General features: G+C 35.0%; 1 protein-coding gene across 1 annotated transcript in view; it reads left to right on the forward strand.

Annotated features, from left to right (window-relative positions):
* ADAMTS19 (ADAM metallopeptidase with thrombospondin type 1 motif 19) overlaps positions 1 to 17,666 on the forward strand; it is a 228,082-nt gene that overhangs the window by 41,819 nt on the left and 168,597 nt on the right. Inside the window, exons 3-6 of the mRNA XM_058539839.1 lie at positions 4,047 to 4,212; positions 11,195 to 11,367; positions 13,000 to 13,083; positions 13,771 to 13,928. Coding sequence (XP_058395822.1) covers positions 4,047 to 4,212; positions 11,195 to 11,367; positions 13,000 to 13,083; positions 13,771 to 13,928 — 581 coding nt within the window. The remainder of the gene's footprint in view (positions 1 to 4,046; positions 4,213 to 11,194; positions 11,368 to 12,999; positions 13,084 to 13,770; positions 13,929 to 17,666) is intronic.

Here is a 17,666-nt window from a genome sequence, read left to right on the forward strand (position 1 = left end):
ATTTTTTTATTTCCCCCCAAAGCCCCAGTAGATAGTTGTATGTCATAGCTGCACATCCTTCTAGTTGCTGTATGTGGGACGTGGCCTCAGCATGGCCGGAGAAGCGGTGCGTCGTTGTGCGCCCGGGATCCGAACCCCGGGCCGCCAGCAGCGGAGCGCACGCACTTAACCGCTAAGCCACGGGGCCGGCCCGCAATATGCAGTTTGAACCTCAGATAAATACCTTCAGCCAGTCCACTGAATGTTTACCTAGAAAACCAAGGTGCTGGAAAATAAAATTTCCAGAAAGGAGCATGGAAGAATGACGAGAAAACTTGAGATATCTATAGTAGTGCTTCAGTTCTGTGAGTGAGAAAGTGAGGCAGTGGAAGGAAGCAGTTAACTTAGCAAGAGTGGGAACAAGAGTGGAGGGTGCCACGTTGCTTGCTAATTTTTTAGTTACTCTTAGATTAGAGTTTTAGAATCTGTCCATCTATTTAATAGACCATAGTTAATTTAAATTTGAACAAATGAAATATTTATATTTGGTAACTTGAAGCAACAATATATAAAAATCCGTGCACATTAGCCAAATCAAATTTCGTGTTGTGATTAGAAGTTAGTGGCAGTGTCAGTACACCTACGTGGAGATGATGTTAATGGTTGTTTTAAAAAGCACAGAGGAATCTAAATAAAGAAAAAGTAAAATATTGGCACCAGTAAGAAAAGAAATGGCTGGTAACTTATTTTCACTTGTATAAGCAATGGTAAATTTGCAAAATACTGAAATTCTTGCTAAAATATCAAAGAATAGCCTTCAGTGACAAAAGAACAGATGCCACCATATGAGAAAATGCACACGATGACAGAAATAAGGTAGGAAACCACCGATAAATAATTTCATTTCCAAATATTTGCATGAAATGTCTCAAAATAGGTAAAATCATTTTGAAGAATCTAAAAAAGGCAATCTGGGAGAAAAACCCTTGTATAGTTTGCATTTATTTTAAATAATGTCTTCTGCTATATTAATTCACATAATCTTTTTCTTTCTGAAATTGAAAGGACAATATTTGCATTAAAGTGAATGCTGCCTAACTGTGGATTGTTGTACACGGGCCTTTGTGCAGAGAGGTTAATATGGATTCGTGTTCTTCCTGGCTTGTAAAATCAGAGTGCCAATAAAACAATCTGTTTTGTCAGTGGAAACAGTGAGCCCTTTGTAGGGACACAGAAAACATCAAGATTTTCTGCAATTCTGCTTTAATACAAGTTATCATCTTGAAAGATATGGAGCTAAACTAGAGGACTTCCTGTGCTGTAGGGTAGTATTCTGGTCTCAGATAGAAAACCCTTCGCTGAAGAGAGAACACTGAACACTTGGTGCTAAATATGCTGCAGAATGAGCTGAGTCGTGGTCAGACAGTAAATATGTATTGAATGGATGAGTCACCGTTTATAATTATTCCAACATTTTTTTCCACTTTAAAAGTGGCCTTCTCATTTTTAAAAGTGTCTATAGGTAAAATCCTAACACAACAGATAATTCTATGTTATGAAGAGGTTTCCAAATTCTAACTGAAAAACCCCACTTATTTCAGACAATATTTAATATGCTAATATGGGGTTACAAAGATGAACAAACTTTGATTCTTTGGAGTCTCTGAGCTCTTCAGTCCATACTCAAATGTTTGGGTGCTTATATGTATTGTGGTTATTCTTATTAATAAAATAGAAATCATGGCAAACATTTATTGAGTGGTTACCCAGTATCAGATCCCATGATCAGAGCCTTATATGTGCTTTAAACAATGAATCTTTCAAACAACCCAATGAAGCTGTTGTATGGATAAAGGCACTGTAACTTTTTCGTGGTTACATGGCTAGTAGTAGGTTATGAACTCTAATAATCTTAAATTCAGAATCTGTTCTTGGAGTCATTAAATTTTATATGATAGTATGCAATTAAATTTTACAGGTTTATTGTTATAAACCTAACCATGCTTATAACCTGCTGAAAGAATGTATCAGATTGCAAATTTATGATTTAGGGAAACTGAGCATGTTTACTTGAGATGTTCTGAGTATCGTAACAAGTATTATTTTAATCATCAGCACACTGTCAGTTTTAGTAGTGACCTTGAATACTGAATGAACCTCAGAATCACACTAATGTATAAGAGTAACTTTTTCTCTATTTTCACAGTCTGGATCAGTGATATATAATGTGACACCACCTAGCCTCAAGCCCTGTGTAGATGTATTACATCTTCAATGATTATTATTTAAATTTAAAATATTTGATATTTTCTCTTTTCCCATCAAATGAGGCACAGGGAAAATTTTTGGATTTTTTGGGGGTTTTACATTATTCCCATCTGCAAATGATGTGTGCATGCATGTGTGCGTGAAACAGAGAGATAGAAGGAGAGGGAGAGGCTGGAAGAGAGAGAGAGGAAAAGGAAGGGAGAGAGAAAAGAGAAAGAGACAGAAAGAGATGGTGGAACTGTTATCTAGTCCTTGAGAATTTTATTAGTGATATAAAAACTCAATAAAATGAAATTGATGAGGATTTTTAGATTTATTCTTAAGGTATCTTGTAATGTCAAATCTGCACAGCACAAACATGAGGTAGCATATTGGCAATCACCTGGTCTTTCTGTGTAGAAGATGCAATAAACTTTAATAATTAAAACAAAACAAAAGAAAAAGCCTCTTCTATATTTCTAAGGAACACATACATTTTTTTTTTTGCATAGATTTATTTTTTCTTAATATCTGGTTTGGAAGAATTACTATATCTGAAGAAGTAATTATATTATTACTATGCTAGTTATATGCAGATCAAATTAAAGTGAACTATACATAATTTTCTTATAGTTAATGCAAAACAGAATTAAGAACTTTGATATTAGCAGATTGAGTACGAATAATACTGGTTCTAGGGGATCATTTCTTCAATATTTACTAAAGGGGCTGGCCCCGTGGCCTAGTGGTGAAGTTTGGCGCACTCTGCTTTGGTGGCCCGGGTTTGGTTCCCGGGCATGGACCTCACCACTCATTGGCAGCCATGCTGTGGTGGCGACCCATATACAAAATAGAGGAAGTTTGGTACGGATGTTAGCTCAGGGCAAATCTTCCTCAGGCAAAAAGAGGAAGATTGACAACAGATGTTAGCTCAGGACTAATCTTCCTCAGCAAAAAAAAAAAAAAAATTTACCAAAGAGTTAGCAAATAGTCAAATATGTTTTATATGTATGTATTACAGTAGAGTATGATAATAAAAATTGAAAAGATCAAGTCATATGTTCTTACATGTGGAATATTTTCCTAGTTATAATGCAAATTTATATTCTAAAAAAGGAAAGAAAGAAATGACTAGGCTTAGCTTTAATATAATAAAAGGATACCTACTTGTTATAAGTTCTTTTTATTGATCAAACCATATTTTACAGTTTTTAGCCCTCTGTCCAAAATTGACTAACTTTAAAAACATGGCGTGGTATGAAATGAAACTCATTTATGTAAGTGATGCTTCATTTTTTCTGTAATTTATTGTTGAAAGGTATTCAAATTGCTTAGTACTTGGCTTTAAGAATGTTTTATATAATAATTTCAATGCTATGTTTCCTACATTTGCTTTGATATGTTACATGAATTACTTTATTAAGTAACAGTCATCAAAAAGTTGAACTATGTGGTGTACACAATTAAAAACTGTATTCCTCTTCTGTACATGCTGTACGTGTAAGTGACCCCATGGGTCTCCCAAAGTGAGCCTTTAACATTCCAGAAGTTTTACTGTGCATCTGTTGCTGGCATCTAGCCTCCCACCCACACAGGCTAAGACTAGCTAAATGAAGTTTATGCTAGTGCAATAAAGTAGGTAAAGATGAAGTAATAAAACGGGAAGACAGTTACCTTATTAGTGGGGTGCTAAAGTAGCTTTACTAGAAGAAAGTATGCATATACGTGAAAGAAAATAGAGTATGTGTGAGTAGGAGAACCTAGAATCTAATTTATTTAAATGGTATTTGTTACATATCTTTTCATGTTATATATTCCAGATGGGATTTATACAGCTCAATGAGGACTTCATATTTATTGAACCACTCAATGATACGATGGCCATAACGGGTCACCCACACCGTGTATATAGGCAGAAAAGGTCCACGGAGGAAAAAGTCACAGAGAAGCCAGCTCCTCACAGTCATTACTGTGGTATCATTTCAGGTAATGTCTTCTCCTGAAAGGGTTTAACTAAATATGCAATGTGAGATGAATCCTTTAAAAACTTTTTCCTTCCTTTGTTCCTTCCTTCCTTCCTTCCATCTATCCATCTATCCATCTACTAGCTTTATCTTTTTCCATGTGGAATCTCTTTTGGTTAATGACAATTACATGTACCTATTTTAGACTTACCTTTTAGTTTTCTGTGAGTAATACATTTTAATATCAAAAAATAGAAACTTAGAAGGACTTCAGAGATTGATATATAACATGCCCTATACGTCTCTTAAACTGTGACGTGTTCCTCATGGGATACTGTTCACCTCACTGGAATAGAAATGACACAGAGAATTCCAGATCTCCTGAAACTGAATACTGTGAGCTCATAGACTTATTTTAGTCACCTCTATGAGAACATCATAGATATCTCTTTACTTTGACCAGGAGCATCTTCAATGTTTTTCTTCCTTTTTTAATATCTGACCCAAATAAAAATCATCTTGGATGTTAAAATCAGCAGAGGAATAAGGGAGAAGAGTAAAGATTTATTTCTTTCTTCTCAGTATCAGAATACCTTAAATCTGGAAGTTTCAGAGGCTTATAAACATTCCCAACCATCGGATCCTAGTCTCTGTTTGTCTGCCAGTTCTTCACGGAAATAAAATGGGGGTGACTGTTTTGTGCACTTCCTTACTTTCCTTGGCAGAGAACTGTGGCATTAGCAAGAACAGTAAGGAAAAATGAATGATTTCTATTACATCAGTAGGACCTGAAAGTCATAGCCAACATTCAGGAAATCATTAGAAGTTTCCCTAGGAAAACTTTCTAGACATATAATTCAGACATCTCAGTGAATATTCACTGATATGAGAAATATTTCCAATTAGAATCTGAGGAAATATGAATTTATTGAAGAATTTTTGCTGTAAAGATTTTAAAATTTGAATTGCAGATTTAAAGTTACGTATTAGTGTAGTTAGTGCCAAGATATCAATTCTAAAATTGGTTATGATATTTGAGGCTGGTTTAGGTATATGAGTTGTGACAATAAGTAACATTTGCAGAGGCTATAGGATGTTCTTATCATCAATTGTCTAGGGTGTTCACATTCAGAAAGAATTACAATATGTTTCTGTTTAGAAATATTTATCTCAAATTAATGATTTGTGATTTCTGTTTTCTCTTGTGGAAACTCATGGGAATCATCTTCAAAAGTGGTTAAGTGAATCTATCTCTGTGTCACGATGTTCACGATCAAGTCAATTTACATAAGACACATTCCTCTTCTCTATTCTAAGAACTGTCAACACAAAGGAGATAAAACAGCTGGACAAAGTCATAGCATTATGAACAAGCAAAACGCTTTTGTATTGTGAAATGATAACAGCAACAACAACTTCGATTTAGTCCATTTAAGGAGATTGCCTTGTATGAGTTATACTAAAAAGCTGCACTATGCAACTTTTGAATCATAGTAAGTTCCAGCTGTTCTAATTACTCATGTACATGGATGACACAAAGCAGGCTTTGTGTGCCATTAGGCACGGAGGAAGGGTTTCTAGAAAATGCTTAATTTTAATAGGCTTATAAAGCATAAATACATAGTTCATATTTGGGAAACATTGCTCATAAAGTTTCTAATTTATGGGGTTTTTTTCTAGGCATGACTGTTATATATAAATTGACCTATGTAGATCAAGCACTTGTGTGCAAAGAGTGCTAACCCATCATCAGTTGGATTATTTACTAAGCTTACCTATTTTCAGATGCTTTTTAAGTGCCTAGAATTTTAAAAATGATTTTAAAATTAGCAATCTATAAAATAAAATATTCATTTGCTTATACTGATATGTCTAATTATAGGTCTTCCCTTCTTACTTTAGGCTGGTGTATTAACATATTAAACATATGATTCAGATTTGGATAATGTTGCAGTGTTTGTCTTTGCACAATGGAATCATAAAGTTTACTTGTATTCAACCTGGTCTTTGCACTATTCCCCTTCATCATTTTAATGCCTTAGGTATATTATGTTTCTATGTACTGATTACTTGAATATTTTTTCTAAACAGGGACCTTTATACTTTACAGTGACGTTGTTGTGTTCTTTTATTAAAAGATAATATAACAGGACGGGAAGGCATATGAGGTTGAGAGTCAGAGGCCCCGGGTTCAAGGCATAGCTTCAGTCTCACTGCAGCTAGGTACTCTTCTTCAATTCCCTTAAACTTTTGAACCTTAGTTTCTTGATTTACAACATAAGCGTGACCAGTCACCACACAGGGATGTAGAGCTAAATGACAGAGCTGTTATTTTCAAGAGGCAACCAATGTATTATTTTAGACAAACTGGTAAATAAGTAATTATACTGTAGTATAACAAGAACTATGCCAGACTCAGTGCACAAGATTTCAAGCTTCTTGGGGGACTGAGCCTCAAAGATCAAGTAAAGCTTATTCAGACTACAGGGAGAAAAGAGAACAGAGTGTACAGGTTAAGATAATGGACTTTGGGGTCAGACTCCCTGTGTTTACATTGTTATGCTGGCACTTCCTAGCTGTGTGACTTGGGAAAACTTACTCTCTCTCTGAAAAGCTCCATTACCATATGCAAAAGGCGGTATAACACTCGGGAATCAGGGCTGTTGTCAGAATTAAATGAGATTATGTGTGAAAATGAAAAATATATGTGAAATTTTTAGTGCATGTTGTTAGATGGGGAAAGAGCATTTCAGGCAGAAGGAACAATACATGCAAAAGTATAAAGGCAGGAGAAAGCATTAACTAGGGAAGCTGGAGCCAAATGTCTGCAGTATGGACATGAGATCCAACCCTGTAAAGATAGTCATGGACTAGGTAATGAAGGGACTTGTGTGCTGTGGTAAAGAACTTCCAGATACAGTCTTTACCACAGCACGCAAGTTTGGTCTTTGAAGATTTTAAGCAGGCAATTGACATTATCAATATATATTCCTTAATATTTTATTATAAACTGATGGGTATGTCTAGGACTCACTGTGAACAAGAAAGAGATTTATAGAATTGAGAAGACCGGTTTATTTGAGCAGGACATAGAGATCATCGCTATTCTTAGCTAACTTAACCAGACCACTACTGAAATAGTTTCCATACGCCATCCATAACTGTTGTGGAGATTGTTGTCAGCGTGTGGAGCGTATTATGGAGAACACACAGTGAGCATTGGTGAATACGCTTTTTAAAATTTCGTCTCTAACTGGAAGTGTGCGGTATCAACTATGTTGTTTTTATACTTGCATGTGGGTAGAAAATGGTCTCAGGATTTGGGAAATGAAGAATGATCTCAGCATAGTTGATGTAGAAAATGAAGACATCAAAGGAAGTAACTTAATAAAAAGATTACTTCAATATGCATGATTTTCACACACAGTGGCTAACTTGTATGATGCAGTCTACCATGAAGTTGAGATTCTTAAGAAACCTAGAATGTTCAAGTAGCCTGTTTAAATAGAACATGCAAATAAGAATGTAGCACACTGACCTTCTGGGGCCAACACAGCTGTCACTAGCTGGGGCAATAAAGGAAATAAATTTTTCTCTCTCTTACGTGATGTATCTACCACTCTTGGTCAGTTCAAAAGCCCCTTATTTTATAACTATCCCCTTGGTTTCATTTTAGCTCTCCTTTTATTTTTCTTACATCTCTGTCTCTTCCGTGGGCATGTCTTCTTTCACACGTACACCCCCTAAATGTAGGCATTTCCTGGGACTTCTTCCTTTTCTTTCTACTTCTCACTCCACATGCTTTCCTGGGGTGATATAATCCAAATCCATGGGTTCAACTTCACTTACACGTTGATTCCAAGCCTCTCTCTGGACTGCCAGGTATTTAGTAACTTCTCTCAGGAGTCTCTCAGGCACCTCAGACTTAACAAATCTAAAGCTGAACCCATCATCTTTCCTTGCAAACTCCTCTGCTGATATCTCACATTATCTACTTAGTCATTTGAAAATAAAAGTTAAACAACCCTCCCCACGCATAAACCAAAACAAACAATAGCAACAGGGAAGAGTAATTCTGACCACCTCCCTTTTCTTCCCCTGAGTCTTTTTACTCACGATGATGTCTACTTTCTAATCCTACCACTGCGTGATTTTCACATGCAAGATCAATGACATATCCACCTAGGAGTGCTGCCAGATATATATAAATTTTTTTCCCATATAGGTTTATTAGGTGTTGACCCTGCCAAGATGAATCTTTTCATGTACTTGTAAGAATGTCCCCTACTAAATATTATAAGTTTGTATAACAATATACTAACATACAGCTGCATGTAGGATTAAGATTACAATTAGAAAAACTACAAAACTCAATCCTAACTGTTGTAGATCTCAAGATTCTAACAAAACCACTTTCTTATGTTGTCTTTCATCAAGGTCTTGGATATTAACTGCTGGTACTAGATATGGATCCATAAAGTTTACTTTTAACTATAGTGATTTTGTTGCAGATGGCTACTGTTGTTTTTGTCCTTTTGCATTGTCTTGTTTTGTGATATAACGCTTATTTTCATTAAATAAGGAGTCTTTTCATTCATTTTTCATAACACTTTGGTTAACTTAGTTAACTGACTCTACTTGATATTGGGTAAAACTTTTTGTTCATTAAATGGTTTTTTAATCTGTGCCAGTGCTGGAAAAATATGAGAAACCGCAAATTATGGAGATATCTGAGACTAGTGAAGTTTCCAGGAATAGTCGTGTGATTCAGTTCGTGTTAGATCTCAGAACTAACTCAGTTGGGCCTAGAAGTCAATAATAGAAGGGAAGCAGTAGTTCAAGATTTCAGGAGATAAATTACTCCTAGCTCCATAAAAAGATGTTAGCAGGCAAGAAAGGTGGAAGAGGTAGTTAGTGACCTAGAATAGAATAGAATTGAATTGGATTGGAAAGCCAAAGCACCTGGAACAAGACTTGAGAAAAGGAATTTCTCATAATCCAAGATGATGGACTAGTACTATGAGAATACATATCTCCAAATTCAAAACAAAGGTAGACACATACAGGGAAACATGACTATTTGAACACACATGTTTTATCTCCATGGGACTCCAGTGAACACATGTATTTACTTCCAGGGACTCAACTAAAATTATAGTAAAGGAATATAAAAGATGTCGGCCCACAAGTACGAGTTTGGGAAAGGAGATGATAACAGTTTAGTGATATCAAGAGAATTTTGGTAAATGGCAAGGAGAGAAACAGGTGATAGCTGATTTAACAGTGGGTTGTGGAGATGGTTGCACAATTGTAGAAATTTATTAAAAGTAATTCAATAGTACAATGAAATGTCTACAAGTTATGGCATGTAAGTTATACCTCAATAAAGCTGTTAGAATCATAAATTCATTATTGAAGCACCACATGCATACAGGGAGTTGCACAAATGATTCGTCCAACTGCTGAATTTTTCCAAAATGAACGTAACCGTATAGCTACCACTCAGATCAGAATATTGAAAATGTCAGCACCACGGATGTCCCCCTCATGCCCATTCCTAGGCACTAATTTCTCTTACCCCAAGATATTCAGTGTCCTGACTTCTCACATCATGTCTTCCCAGTTTATGATGTTTCCATAAATAGAATCATATGCTACCTACTCTTTTGTAATTGGCTTCTTTTGCTCAGTGTTATGTTTGTGAGGTTAATTCATATTTTTGCACATTGCAGTAGTTGGTTCATTTTCATTGCTATATAGCATTCTATTGTATGAATAAGCCAAAATTCCTTTGTCTGCTATACTACTGATGATTATTTGAACTATTAAGAATAGTGCTGCTATGAATAGTTTGTACACATGATTTGAATGCATTTCTGATGAGTATATATTTTAGATACTTGATCATTGGGTATGCAAATGTTCAACTTTAGTGGATGCTGCCAACCAGTTTTTCAAAGTGTTTATCCTAAATTAGACTCCCAGCAGGTATGCATATGGGACTTCCCCACAAGAGGGTCCCCACACTCTTGTCGACACTTGATAGAATCATCTCTTTATTTTATCCAGTCTAGAGATTTTAATTAATTTAACTTATTGTGTTTTTAATTTGCATTTACCTGAAGACTGAGATTGAGCCATCTTCTCATATGCTAGTTAGACATTTGGATATCCTTTTTGTGAGAAATGGCTGTTCACGTCCTTGCCAATTTTTCATTTGGGCTCTGTCCATCATTGATTTAGAGTAGCTTTTTATTTCTTTATTATGGAAAAGTTTTGTTAACATCTTCTCTGACTTGGTGGTATGCTTTTCATTCTAATAGTGGCATGTTTTAATAAGCAGAAATTTTCTTTTTTCATATAGTTAAATTTGTAAATACGTTATTTGTGGTTACTGCTTTTATTTGGCTCTGTTTGAGGAATCTTTATTACCCCAGGGTCATAACTTCTGATGGAAGGCAGAACCAAATCCTTTGTAACTCATGCATAATGTTTTAGTAATAGGGGCAACAGCCTGAAATTAGGATGTGTCGGGCAGTCACTCCAGGCACTTCTTGCAAGTAAAACTTTATTTTGTCACTGGTTTGAAAAAGAAAATCATGGTATCTTTTATTTATTGAGTTATTTTATTTATACGAATCTTTGTGCTAGAAATTTTACTAATGTGATCTTACTATAAGCCATCAACAACTCTAGAAAGTAGGTGTTATTATTGTTCATTTTACAGATGAGGAAACTAAGGCCGACTGGGTGATGTTAGTTTCCCAAGTGGTAGAACTAACAAATTGTAGAAGTCCAGTCTGTCTGATTCCAAAGTCATACTCCAAAGTCAAATGCCTTTTAGATTCCATATGTGCAGAGAACTTATTTGGTTTTGCTCACCATTGTATCATCCACACATGTTGGTATTCAATAAACATGTTTTAAAATTATTGAAGAAACAAAAATTTTTTATTTACTTTGCCAAGATAGAGGCAATTTGAAAATTAATTTCTCTGTTGCAGATAAAGGAAGACCTAGATCTAAAAAAATAACAGAAAGTGGAAGAGGGAAACGATATTCATACAAATTACCTCAAGAATACAACATAGAGACTGTAGTGGTTGCAGACCCAGCAATGGTTTCCTATCATGGAGCAGATGCAGCCAGGAGATTCATTCTAACCATCTTAAATATGGTAGGCAAACTTTAAAGTGCGCTTGGAATTTTTTCAAGAAAACTCTAAGGAAGAACTGTGTGAGTATAATGAAGTTCTTTCAAAATTAACTCATTACTATTCCTTTCTTTTATTGACATCAGTAAAAAATTATTTTCGGTATACCAAATTTGATCCATCTCAAAAGAGATATCAAAATAACAATTCACATCTTCTAGTAAAAAAACACCCTTATTGTTAATTTTGGTATGGCAAAACTCTTTATTCTTTTTATCTCTCTCTTTTTTTGTGCCCTTCTTTTCATTCTCTTCTATAAAAGGCCATTTGTTGAATTTAGCAGAAATGTTATAATGTTTGTTTAATGCATGGCCCCACCAAAAGTACTATAGATTATGAGGTGGAACAGAAATCCACTGAGCTCTTATAAGGTATATAAAATTGGATGCTAGATATAATACTAGTTGACAAGTAAGACCTAATAGCTACTACATAAATTTTTAACCAGCTGAACCACATGTAGCTAACTTCAGGTGACAATTTCTGGACTGCAGATATCTAGTTTGTACCTAGCATCTTATGGATGCTTACAACCAAATGAATCCTTTGACTTAATTGCATACCCTGTTGGGTAAACCTCTTTCAAGGCAGAGTTAAAAAGTTGTAGTGAAGAGTGGTTCTTTGGGGAGAATAAACATAAATAAAAGCCAAAGGCAAATGTCCATTTGTAATTCCAGTTACCGTATAAGGCAGGGTAAGAACCACTGATTCAAGGATAAATATAATATGTTTTGTAAAATTCCCATTTTTAATATTTTTTACTATCATTCAGCTTGTTTTTTCAGTGAACAGATTCTCCCACACTTCAGTCATTTCTATGTTCAGCTACCTCCTGAACACTCCACCAGCATTCTATGTAGGGTAGACTAACATAGCCTCCCAACTTCAGCCTCTGCCAAGTAGTCTATCTCTGAAAGCATGGCTTTGGTGTGCCGGTTTTATTTTTTCTATTACAAATTAAATAAATACTATATTTTACAAAAAATCAAGATACCACATAAAAAATTCACCTTGCTTTTCCACATTGCTACACACACTGCCTTTTGGGAAAACCAGTTACGACAATGATCTGAAACCATTAAGCAACAGTGACCTGCAAGCTTGTCTTCATGGGCAGTATTGAAGGGAGGAGCTTTGAAAACCCTGTTCCTATTTGGCACCTAGCCTGAGGAGAGAAAAAAGACTCTAAGGAATGAATTAGGAGGTGGCATAAAGCAGGCTGGGTTTTCAGGATTGTTTCTTGGCAGAAAGGAGGACACTGGCATTTTGTGGTCTTGAGAAAAATTCTAGGGTCTATATACTAAAATTCTTCTCTTCAGTATCGTGAAAAGCCCAGCCTTCCCTCTGCACCCGTTGAAATGCCTAGACTGTATAGGTTGCAGTAAGTATCTAGGTCTCAATTTCTTGGTATCTAAAATGAATTAGTTAAGTTATTATTGCTTATTAGGTACTTTTTAAATAATTTAGATTTAAAAAATATATACATATATAAAAGATTTCTCAACTAAATTGAGACTTCTCCCATGTCTGGGCTTTAAGAAAAATTAAGATGTTTTTCAGTTTTATTTTAGGATTTTTGTTTTTATTTATTTTTAGGTTTTTAACCTTTTCCAACACAAGAGTCTTGGTGTGCAGGTCAATCTTCGTGTGATAAAGCTTATTCTGCTCCATGAAACTCCAGTAAGAAAGTCTTGAGTTTTTTGTTCAATTAAGTGGGTGACAAGTTGTGTTCAGGTACTTTTAAGTAAAGGGAATGTTAGGGACGTGCTTTTTATTGACTCAAAATCCAGAAATATCCACTGAGTCACTTAAAGTATACATAAAACTGGTCTATAGTTTTCGTTAATACCTCAATTTTATTCCAAAAATGGAATGTTCTTAGTTTCCAAGGATCCTGACAACAAACTTTAACTTTCCAAAATGTAATTTTAAAAAGTAATTTTTAATGACAGTTTTATTTTCTTATTTAAACGTGTACTTTTAAAACGTTTTCTTATCTGTAATTCATTTTAAACGGAGTCTATTCTGTGGCATCATTTTAGTATGCTGCTTTACTGGCACTTGGAAAACCTTTGTTCTTAAACTGTAGAAATAAAGAGTTATTTAAGGTTAAAAGTTCCACATTTTTAATATTCCATTGGACCTCTCTCCTTTTTCAGAATAGCATTAAGCAGATTTTGTAATTATCGTACCTTTGCAAAGTTTTAAGATTTTTAGTTCAGGCTAAAATAATCCTGAATGTCTTCCAGGTTCTAATTAATGTTATGGTCAACAGTCTGCTTTAGTAATTCAAGAAGTCCCCTCAGTTTTTAGTTTTTTGTATATCTGAGAATAATTTGCCTTGAAGTGAAATCTCTTCTTTTGCAGGCAGATCTATACATTGGGCACCATGGAGAGAAAATGCTAGAGAGTTTTTGTAAGTGGCAACATGAAGAATTTGGCAAAAAGAATGACATACATTTAGAGATGACAACAAACTGGGGAGAGGACATGACTTCAGTGGATGCAGCTATACTTATAACAAGGTAAATTTTCCAAAGTCAATTAAATGACATTCCTAATTCGATGGCCAGCTGTTAATTCTATTAATTCCTTCATAGAGAGCTTTTATTCCAGATTTTGTGTTCCAAAAAACTTTTAGCATAATGGTATTAGTCATCTTCTTCATTTCATAATACTGATTCTGAACAGCCACATATTGGATGGCATATTGACAAAGCATTTGGCTACTTAATGTTTGAAAAAATTTTACAATTTTTTGTAAATTAATTTTTATTTTTGTGAGAAAGATTAGCCCTGAGCTAACATCCGTTGCCAATCCCCCTCTTTTTGCTGAGGAAGATTGGCCCCGGGCTAACATCCGTGCTCATCTTCCTCCACTTTATATGGGACACCGCCACAGCATGGCTTGGCAAGCAGTGCATCAGTCCACGCCTGGGATCCGAACCCGCGAACCCTGAAGTGCCGAAGAGGAGCGGGTGCACTTAACTGCCATGCCACCAGGCCGGACCTACCCTTAATTTTTGATGAGAAGACATAGCCATTGATGATGATAAGTGAAATCTATGGTGACTTTTGGTGGAACTTTGAAATTATGAACCTGCAGTGTATGTTTTTCAGTCATCACCATATAAAATAACCCAGTATGTTAAGTTCAGCAGTTGACAAACTTCCTGGTTCCATCTGAGAAAAACATTTCAATGAAGTCTCTAGCTAATTAATTTTGGGTTACATTGTGAATGTCAACTACTCACAAACATTTGTAATACAGCATTAAGTATAAATATAAGGAGGTGAAATAATGAGCAACAGTATATTCTATATGAACACTCTGTGTTAGTAATTATTCATAAATTTATCTTGCTTAGAGCTAGTAAAAATGAATAATAATTCATTGTTCACTAGCAATTTAATTTTACTGTCAACAGTGTTGACATTTCACATCACATCACACATTTCACAGAATACCTAGTGACATTTAAACGTGATTTTCTGTAAGGAGTCTGTTGAATGCATGATAGCTTCTTATTGCTGAATTATTTAAAAACTATTCTAGTTATAAATAATTCATAAAGATGAAAAAAATCTTTATGCAAAAGTACAATTGGACTTCCAGTATCAGGTGCACCTAATACTGGACTTCTGCAATAAACAACCATAAAACTGGAAAATATTTATGAGGCAACTGCTTCCAGTCATTCGAGAATGAGCAGTGCAAAACTGTAATCTCTGAGAGAAGGAAAATTTTTAAAGTGAGCCCCACAGTCAAGCCAGCTTTTTGCCTGGGGACAGTTTCTTGATCGGTACACCAAGCTGGAATCCATGTAGAGCACAGTGGTCCTGCTGAGAGCACCAGAGACGAGGGTTCTATGCAGGGAGAGGTGCCAAAAAGTGCGTGTGCAGATCAGCTATGAGAACTTTGCAAGGCTGGTCTGAATATATACAGATTGATATGCCCAAAATTTATCAAAATGCTGCTGCTCTGGAGTTTAGATTTTAAAAAGATGCCAGGAATTGAGCAGATTCAGACCACAAAGTGGTGCAACCTTCTTAATAACTTGTCATTACTCCTGACATTTAGCTGAGAAAACAGAAAGGCTGTACCCTCATAGTAGGGACCATAATCCAGAGAAACGCATAGTCTTGACCTGCCCTAACAAAGCCTGGAACCAAGCCCCAGTAAGATCTTTAGGGGATGTAGAGTTTGAAGGTTGAGTCCCACCAATTTACAAAGACTTGGGAATCATTTTAAGCTTTTGATAGATGCTACCTACCAAAGAAAAAACTTAAACCTACCTAAGTTCAGAGTGATCAGCCAGTAATTGAACCACTTCCTAAAAGAAGAGTCAGCGCTCTTCAGAGAAAGATAACAGAATCCTGAATCTTTATAATATATCATCCACAATGTCTGGAATATGATAAAAATTAGCCAAGCAGAGAAACATGAAAATTTGACCCATGGTTAAGGAAAAGTAGTCAATGGAAACTGACCCTGAGATAGCTTAGGTATTGGATTTACCAATTAATGTAGTTGTAATTGGAATTTCTGAAGAAGAGAATGAGAATAGGGAAGAAAAATTATTTGAAGATGAAATGGCAAAATTTTTTCCCGAATTTGATGATAAACAACTTATAGACTTAGGCATATCATAGGAAAATTGATGAAAACCAAATATACAGAAAAAATTTTGAATCGAGCAGAGAAAAGAGATACATGACACAGGGGAATCAACGTTAAGATTGATGACTGACTTCCCATCAGAAAAAAATGAGTCCAAAAAACAAGGAAATGATATGTCTAATGTATGGGGGGGGGAGGGGAAACCTATCAATACAAATTCTTAATAAATTCTTAAGGGTACTTTCTTAATCTATGAAAGGGTATCTGCACGTACACATAAAAAATCTACAGCTAACATCACACTTAATGGCGAAAACCAAATGTTTTCTCCCTAAGACTGGAAGCAAGGCAAAGCTGTCCAGTCTTACTATTTCTTTTCAATATTGTACTGAAGATCATAGGCAGTACAGTAAGGTGGGAAAAAGGAAAGGAAAGGTAGAAATATTGGGAAGAAAAAATAAGAAGTGTCTCTCTTCACAGATGATATGACTTGGTACAAAGAATATTTTAAGAAATCTAGTGAAAAATCGCTAGAATTTATAACTGGATTTTTCAAGGCCACAGAATATAATGTCAATATATAAAAACAATTGTATTTATATGTAGCGGAAATGAACTGGAAAAATTTTATAGTAACTACCAAAACCATAAAATACTTATGAATAATTTAATGAAATATGTGTAAAACCTCTAAAATGATATCTGCAAAGCACTGCTGAGAGAAATTAAAAATCTAAATAAAGGTTCATTCACTGGAAGACTAAATATTATCAAGATGTCCATTTTGCCCAAATTGACTTATAGAGTCACTATAATCTCAATGAAAATCTTGGAAGTCTTTTTTGTAGACATTGACAAGCTGATTCCAATATTTATTTGGTAAAGGAAAGGATCTAGAAGAGTTAAAACAATTTTGTAGAGAAGAACAAATTGGGTGTACTTACACTATCTGATTTCAAAACTTATTATAAAGATTCAGTAATCAAAACAGTGTGGTTTTGGCAGAAAGTTAGCCATACAGATCAATGAAACAGAATAAAGAGTCTGGAAATATAGCCACACGTATATGATCAGTTGACTTTCAGTGAAACTACCAATATAATTCAATGATGAAAAGACAGTCTGTTTGTCAAATGGTCCTAGAGCATCTGAATACCTATATGGAAAAAATGAATCTCAACCTGCTTAACACCATGTGTGATGTTAAATTCGTAATGGATCATAGAAAGCTATATGAAAGCTACAACTATAAAACTTTCAGTAAAAAACAGAGATAATCTTCATGACCGTGGGGAGGGCAATGATTTCTTAGGATACAAAAAAGCACTAATCAAAGATTGTTAACAATAATCATTTGAACTTCTCCAAATTAAAACTATCTCATGTCCAAAAGATGTTGGTATGAAAATGGGAAGACAAGCCCCAGAATTAGAAAAAATAGTCGGAATACATATATCTAGCAAAGAATTTGTATCCAAGACGTATATATGTGTGTGCATGTGTGTACACATATATAATATATAAATATATAAAACTTTAAAACTCATTAAGGAAGATGATCAAATAGATATGACCTGTATTTATCCAAATACTAGCTGGTGATATTGAGTTCACTAATTGACCTCTCTGAGTCTCATTATTA

Source organism: Diceros bicornis, chromosome 1 (genome assembly GCF_020826845.1).
Source record: "Diceros bicornis minor isolate mBicDic1 chromosome 1, mDicBic1.mat.cur, whole genome shotgun sequence".
In the NCBI taxonomy this organism is placed as follows: domain Eukaryota; kingdom Metazoa; phylum Chordata; class Mammalia; order Perissodactyla; family Rhinocerotidae; genus Diceros; species Diceros bicornis.